Source organism: Vicia villosa, unplaced genomic scaffold (assembly GCF_029867415.1).
Source record: "Vicia villosa cultivar HV-30 ecotype Madison, WI unplaced genomic scaffold, Vvil1.0 ctg.000020F_1_1_4_unsc, whole genome shotgun sequence".
Lineage (NCBI taxonomy): Eukaryota > Viridiplantae > Streptophyta > Magnoliopsida > Fabales > Fabaceae > Vicia > Vicia villosa.
In genome coordinates, this window is record NW_026704952.1 from 69,901 (window position 1) to 77,563 (window position 7,663).

General features: G+C 29.3%; 1 protein-coding gene across 1 annotated transcript; it reads left to right on the top strand.

The window, feature by feature from the left end:
* The first annotated feature begins 3,763 nt into the window (after nt 1-3,763).
* On the top strand, nt 3,764-5,892 carry LOC131621983 (F-box/LRR-repeat protein At1g67190-like). The gene is made up of 2 exons (XM_058893039.1): nt 3,764-3,885; nt 4,140-5,892. The coding sequence occupies exon 2, from the start codon at nt 4,206-4,208 to the stop codon at nt 5,463-5,465; it is 1,260 nt and encodes a 419-aa protein (XP_058749022.1). The 5' UTR covers nt 3,764-3,885; nt 4,140-4,205; the 3' UTR covers nt 5,466-5,892.
* Nucleotides 5,893-7,663: the final 1,771 nt, after the last annotated feature.

A 7,663-nucleotide genomic window follows, 5' to 3' on the forward strand; every position in this document is an offset into this window, starting at 1 on the left:
GCAGGACAAGTATTTTGTTCATTTGTTTGTTTGAAATAAGGTTTTTTACTTTTGTTCATGAAGCAAATGGACGAGTTGCAAGAACTAGAAAGATGGAATTGTTCGCTTGCTTGCACAATACTCATGCAGGATAGATTTTCTGTTATCATGATTGTTATGTATTTTTAGTTCTCATGGTATTTTTAAAATTGTTTGATTGTGGTGGAGTATTGTCTGGAATTAAAATGATTTTTGGAGTAAAAAACTAATCTAGTTGTAGCTGTTTGTTTAGTGGGGAAATTTCATCCATAGAAATCTTGAGCTGTTTATGGTGTTCTTTATTAGTTCAGTATTTGAATTCATCCCAAAAAAAATTAAGGTGATATAATATTCTCAATTGTTCAATCAGGTGGATGTCTCTTGGAAAACAATTGAGTGGTGTGGGGTTAGTTGATGAAGGATTGCGGGCAAGATTTAAGGCAGCTTATCCAGATATGGCGGTGTAGCCAGCCTCACCTCCTCGAGCTTCTGCTATGGAGATAGACTCGAGTGTTGCGGCTCAAACAATTTTTAAGACTATTAAAATCTGATCCTTTTAAAAGTAATTTCACACAAACATATAAAAGTATTCATTGCAGCAAAATTTATATATCAAATATATGTATTTTAATTTTAGTTAGTAATAAACATTAAAAGTACTCATTGTCTCACTTCAAATGAACTTACAAAAAAAAAATTGCACTTAAAAAAATATAGAAAAAAATTGTGTTTAATTAATTTAATTGTATTAGTTTAAAAAATATAGAAAAAAATTGTGTTTAACATACCACGCCAGTACTCGTCCGAACACACACGATACTGATATGACAAGCGCATATGGTATTCATATTAAGTTATCAATTCAAACATCGAATAATTTACTATTGATTTAGTGCCTTTTAAACCATTGAATCATTATTATAATATTCATAAAATATATTATTATTTATGACATTAATTATTTTTTTTAATAACATTAATTATTTATAATTTAATCACATTCATTTCATTCTCTCCAATAAATATTTAATCTTGATATTTATAAAATAATTATTGTTGTATTAAAATCTAAGATTGATAATTATAAAAAAGAATTGTTTTTCAAAAAAAAAATAAATAGAAAAAATATATATTACAATAACTTACAAATTTTATATAAAATATGTCAACTTTTATTTAAAATATATAGGATATATTTCATTTTTTTATTTTAAAAATTTTAATATATACTACATATATTGTTATTAAAACATAATTAATGAAATTTAAATTTAAATTTATGATAATTTTAAGAATTTAATTTTTTTTCTTATGACCACTATTACAATTTAGTTTTAATAAAAACAGAAATTTTATTATAATAATTGAAAATAATTGTTCAAATATATAGTAAATTAATATTAAATAATTATTAAATAATTTTTTATTTAAAAACTATTAAATTAGTCAATTATTTTTTATTAAAAAATTATTTTCTACAATTATTAACATCAGAATGAAACATAAGTTTATAATAGATATAATATATTTCAATTTTTTATTTATAAAATTGTGACATATATTAGTTATATTGATATTAAAATATAATTAACCAAATTTAAATTTATGATAAATTTAAGAATTTATTTCGTATTTATTTATTTATAGTAGTTTTAATTAATTTATCATCTTATTTATAGCTTTTGAAAATTTTAATTTGTTTACTTATGACCATTATTATAATTTATATTTAATAAAAAGAGAAACTTTATTATAATAATTATTACAAATATATATTTTTAATTTGAATATCATCTTGATTGATTCTCTTTTTATTTAACGAGTTAATTTTTTAAAAAATTTACATAAATTAGAAATATTCAAATTATTTTATAATTTATAAAAAAAATAGTTAAATTAACTTTTTTTATGTATATTATTAATTACAATGACATTTTATCTATATAAAAGTGATTTTACTTTAAGTAAAATTTTTAAATTATAAATATTTTTAAAATATTTGTTTTACTTATAAAATATTTAACTCGTACTTCGCACGGGTCTAAGTACTCGTTTTAATTAGTGGTGGTGATGTAGGGCTTTGTTAAATGTTATATCAGTGGTGGTGATGTAGGGCTTTGTTAAATGTTATATCAATTTCCAAAATATTGAAGAATTAATCGGACAGACCATACATTGTAAAAACTAAGAAGTTGTACAATTGCCTATTGAAATGAATAAACAAAATAAACAACTGTTATAATAGTTACAATAACTGTATCATGCCAAAATTAAAATTACATGAGAAATCAGTAAAAAGTATCAAGAGATTGGATACCTTATCTAGATAAAGAGATAAACAATATGTTTAGAATTTCAACTTGATAATAGTAAAATATTTATATTCATCAATACTTTCTAACAAATCAATATGATTTGAGAAATAAAAAATAGAATAATAGTTAGTTAAGTAAGCAAAATTCACCATATTGTTGAGAGCTATAACAATAAAGTAAAAATTAACTTTTTAGACTCAACACAACGAGTTCAAATATCATCTATATCGATGTACCTTACACGTGTTTGATGGATTGAAGATGATGATATTTTTTCGAACTTATACAGTGTGTTTGGTTGGGGTGAAGTAAGGAAGAGAGAAGTTGAAGAGAGAGAGAGGTTGGAGAGAGAACCTAATTTATGTGTGTTTGGTTTGAAGAGAAAAAGGAACGAGAGAAGTAAAACACATGGGACCCACGGCTTTTCTATTTCTTCGCAGAGGAGCGAAGAAAGAGCGGATAACATGATTATTGATTAGATTTGACTTATTTGCCCTTGTCTTCTTCTTCAATTTGATTGCCTATTTTTAAAATTGCAGACAAACTCTCTTCAATTAGAGCCACCCTCCAGTCCAAATAAACTAAGACATCACTTTCTATTAATCATATTATTGATTCAGTAAATTATTCCTCTCACATCTTAATTGAATTTCCACAAATTATATATCCATGAAATTATCAATTATGAGTTATTTCCACGGGTTATATATACAAAATTATGGGTAAAACAATTATGGGTTAAGACTATTCAGTTTGGGGAGAACATAACTCAAAGAAACATTATTGTTTTTGATGGAAAAAGTAAAAGCTAATATTGAATCAAAATCATATTAAAAATAAAATAACTTGATTACATATTTTACGTTAATTAATAGTCAAATTGTTTTTGTTTTAAAAATATATATTTTTTAAATAGTTGTTTTTTAAATAAAAATTATGATTCTTTTTTTATTCTACATGAATTAAATTTGATAAAAAATAATATAATTTCAAGTATATTTTTTATTAGATATTTTTAATTAAGGACTTTTAAGTCAATTCAAAAAATTATTTAATTTCTCTCTTCTCTATTTCTCTTCTCTTTCTCTTATATCAAACAATACCTTAAATTTATCATATTTCTCATCTCTTTCTCTCTTTTCACACTCTCTCTTACCAATTTCTCTCTTTACAACTTCTGTTGACAACCAAACACACCCATAGTGTGAGGATGGAAGTAAAAAACGAAATCATTGAAGAGTAATGAAAATGGAAGTGGAAATGAGACATAGATGTGTGATGCATTACACATTTATAATAGCGGACATGTATTATGAGAAGTTATGTGTCATTTATGGAGATAAAAGAATTAAATTATTTTTTATTGAAACACAATTAAAACCAATAAAAATAACTTTTTAAATAAAAAAGTTTTTATTATTGTTATAAAATAGTAATAATGTGTAAGTCACAGTTTCTCACATCAATGCGTGCGTGTAAAGATCTTCTTCCTTTTCTGTATAAACCCAACAACGTTCATCAATCTTCATTCATTTCGATTCCAATTTTTCAGGTAATTATCTTACTAATCCACAATTATTATCGCTTAAATTTCATTTATTTTCAATAATTCCATTTCCGATCCCAAATTTCGATTCACCAAATCCCAATTTTGCATGCTCGATCAAATTTCAATTACTTTCCTAATTTCCGTTCAATTTATCTCATAAATTCATCATTGATATCGCAACATAATCTCCAGTTGAATTAAATTTTGAATTGATTGAAGAATTGAAAAAAGTTTCCCTTTTTGCATGTTTTCAACAGTTAACACAAGGTTTGTGTTGTGAAATTGTGAGAAATTTGCAAGGTGTATTGTGATATCTCTATCACATGGAGCAGCTTCCTGTTGAAGTGATTGGGAACATACTGTCCCATCTCAAGGCTGCAAGAGATGTGGTTATAGCCTCAGCAACATGCAAGAAATGGAGATTTGCATGCTGCAAACATTTACATACACTCTCTTTTAGCAGCAATGATTGGCCGGTTTATCGTGACTTGACGACTACCCGTCTCGAGATTTTGATCACGCAGACGATATTGCAGATATCGGGGTTGCAGTCGCTTTCGATTTTGATGGAGGACGTCGATGAGTTCTCGGCTTCCGCTGTTATTGCTTGGCTTATGTACACCAGGGAGAGTTTGAGGCAGTTGTTTTATAATGTGAAGACTATGCCGAATGTTAATATTCTGGAAATTTGCGGTAGGCATAAGCTGGAAATACTTGATTTGTCGCATAATTCGATTGTTGGGGTTGAGCCGAATTATCAGAGGTTTCCTTGTTTGAAGTCGCTTTCGTTGAGTTATGTTACGATATCGGCGTTGGATTTGAATCTTTTGGTGTCGGCTTGTCCGAGGATTGAGGCTTTGGAGCTTGTGAATCCGGAGATTGCGATGTCGGATGGGCAAGTGACGGTTGAGTTGAGTAGCTCGACGCTGAAGAGTGTTTATGTTGAAGCGATCAGTTTGGATAAGTTTGTGTTGGAGGCGGATGGGATTGAGTGTTTGTATTTGAAAGATTGTGCTCTCGAGGATTTTGAACTCATTGGAAAGGGGACGTTGAAGAATTTTAGGATTGACGATGTTAGTGTTATACATCTTGATATCGGTGAGATTGTTGATAATCTTGAGAGTGTGGATATCAGCAACTTCACGATTATATGGCCGAAATTTTACCAGATGATATCGAGGTCGTCGAATTTAAAGCGGCTTAGGCTTTGGGATGTGATGTTTGATGATGAGGACGAGGTTGTGGATTTGGAAACAATTGCCACTTGCTTTCCGCACCTGAGTCATTTATCTCTGAGTTACGATGTGAGAGACGGAGTGCTTCACTACGGTTTACTAGGCTCTTCTCATCTGGAGAATGTTGTTGTCTTGGAGCTAGGGTGGACTGTGATTAACGATCTTTTCTCACAGTGGGTTGAGGGGCTGCTTAAGCTTTGCCCTATTCTCAAGAAGCTAGTTATTCATGGTATTGTTTCCGAGGCGAAGACCGATGAAGAATGCAAGATGTTAGCGAATTTCACGACCTCCATGATTGAGCTGATGAGGAGATACACAGATGTAGATCCACATTTTAAATTTGAATAGGATTCTTGTTTTAAGTCTGATTATGTTGGCGAATTTGCAGGTAACTTGCATATATCAAGAGTTTATGCGCAACTTTACTCTCTTATTGGTATGAATCCCTATTCAAAATCAGGAATTTGATCACTTTGTTTGCAAAGGAAAAGTTATTAAACATTAACTAGTTTCAACATTGTCAGATATTGTAATGGATTTGAGTAGTTACATATTACAATGACTGGTGGCATTTATGAGGCCTTCAAAGTTATACCATTAGGAATATTTTGCTCAGAAGTTTCATATAGTGCAGATTCTAACCATGGCTATGATCATGGATGTGATTACGGTGCAAACTTTAATATTTCGTAAAAATAGGAGCAAATGCGGCCGTAATAGTTACAACTGCAACTATAGTTGAATCTGCAATTTATAACTTTGTTTATCCTTTCTATTTCTCCATTGCATTATTTATGGCCTCGACTTTCCTTCTCTTTGTATGCCTTGTGCTTTTCTCTGCAGCGTCATGGATAATTATACGGTATATGGTGCCTTATTGCCACAGTTTCTGCTGTGGTAAATTTTTGTGATGCATTTTTACTGATTTGTTCAGAGGTCTGATATTGATGTTCTTAGTTAACATCGATGTGATGTATGATATGTATGGAGTCATTCTTTCTTTGTCAGATATATAGATATCTTGATTTGAAACAAACTGAGTTTGACTGTGAATCACTTGAATCATAATGTGACTATGTTCTGAATACAAACAAACTGAAGCAAGAAAACACGCCAGGTTGAACTATCCAAATTTGAAAAAGCCTTCTATGTTTGATTTTATTTACGATTTGTTTTCCCTTAAATAAGACTGGAATGTCTGAAGTCACAAAAGACAGTTTATAATGAATCTGCAAATTTTGTATGTAACTTCTTTTCTCATCTAATTTTCTCTAAAATGAGTATTTTTTATATAATCTAATGAAAAAAGAGATGAAGACAAGATCATTTGAGAACCATGGAGATTTGGCTTGGAGAAGCATATATTGTTCTTAGGTTTAACTTGGTTTCTTTCATTGGCTTGAGAAAACAATTGCGGTAGGGGTCATGATTGTGTTATTGTATTATGTAACTTGATGCCTAAATAATTGAGTTTTGTGTAATCTGTCTAACGATTACTTAAAACAAAGTGAAATATGAATTTCAATCCACTAGAAAATATTTCAATGAAATTTTCTATATAAAATATTGAAGGTCATTTGGTTTGAGTAAAATAGTGGAAACATATTTAATTAAATATCTTATTGAATTTGTTTTTTTAATGATAATTACATCTTCACGTTTTTTTATATGGAGATTACCATGTCCACAAACAACTTTTTGCGATTAATGTTTGACAAAAAAAATTTGTCAAGGACAAATTTGTTGGATTAACACCGAAATTTGAGGATTGTCTTCAAATATGAGAAAATGTTGTATGTCTTAAAAACACTTGTTCCTGAAGGGATTCATGATAAAATAGAAGAAAAGTAAGCTAAATAAAATTACAATTGAAAGGGATGAATCTCTTAATTGATTTCTCCTCTTCTCCATGCTCCAAGCTCTCAAAATACATTTCTTTAATAGGGGTATAAACATATCAGAAAAATCGATTAAACTAAAAATTCAAACGAAACCAAACTGAAAAAAATTGATTTTTGTTATGATTTGTTCAAAAACTAATACATTGAAAACTGAGGCTTTTTGGTTTGGTTCTCAGTTTAAGTTTTTCGAAACTGTCAATCTGGTGAACCCACAATTGATGACTATAGTTACCCTTTTAATCTTTTATTCAGTCTATTATTAAGTCCAAATTTTACATCGGGCCAACCCTTATGTATCTTTGTTTACACTTCATTCCTTTAAGCAAAAATCGCAACTAGCAACCAAACTCCAAACATAGTAATTAGAAATCCTAAGTCACAAAAAGGTGTTGAGCGATTTCATATCCAAAGGGAAATCTACTTTTCTGGCTATTAGACAGATGGCTGACGGAGTCTTAGTAGTAAGTACATGAGATTGTGGATTATGCTAATAGATTCAGGAAGGATTGTTTATTGGTAAAGGTAGATTCTGCAAAGGCTTATGACAATGTATCTTGGGACTCTCTAAGATATGTCACGAGGAGGATGGGGTTTGGTTTTTCTTGGTTGATATGGATGGAGGCCTTAGTTTTTTTCTAGTACTAT

Excerpts from the sequence above, each read along its gene's own strand:
- LOC131621983 (XM_058893039.1), top strand. The coding sequence starts at position 4,206 with ATGGAGCAGCTTCCTGTTGAAGTGATTGGGAACATACTGTCCCATCTC.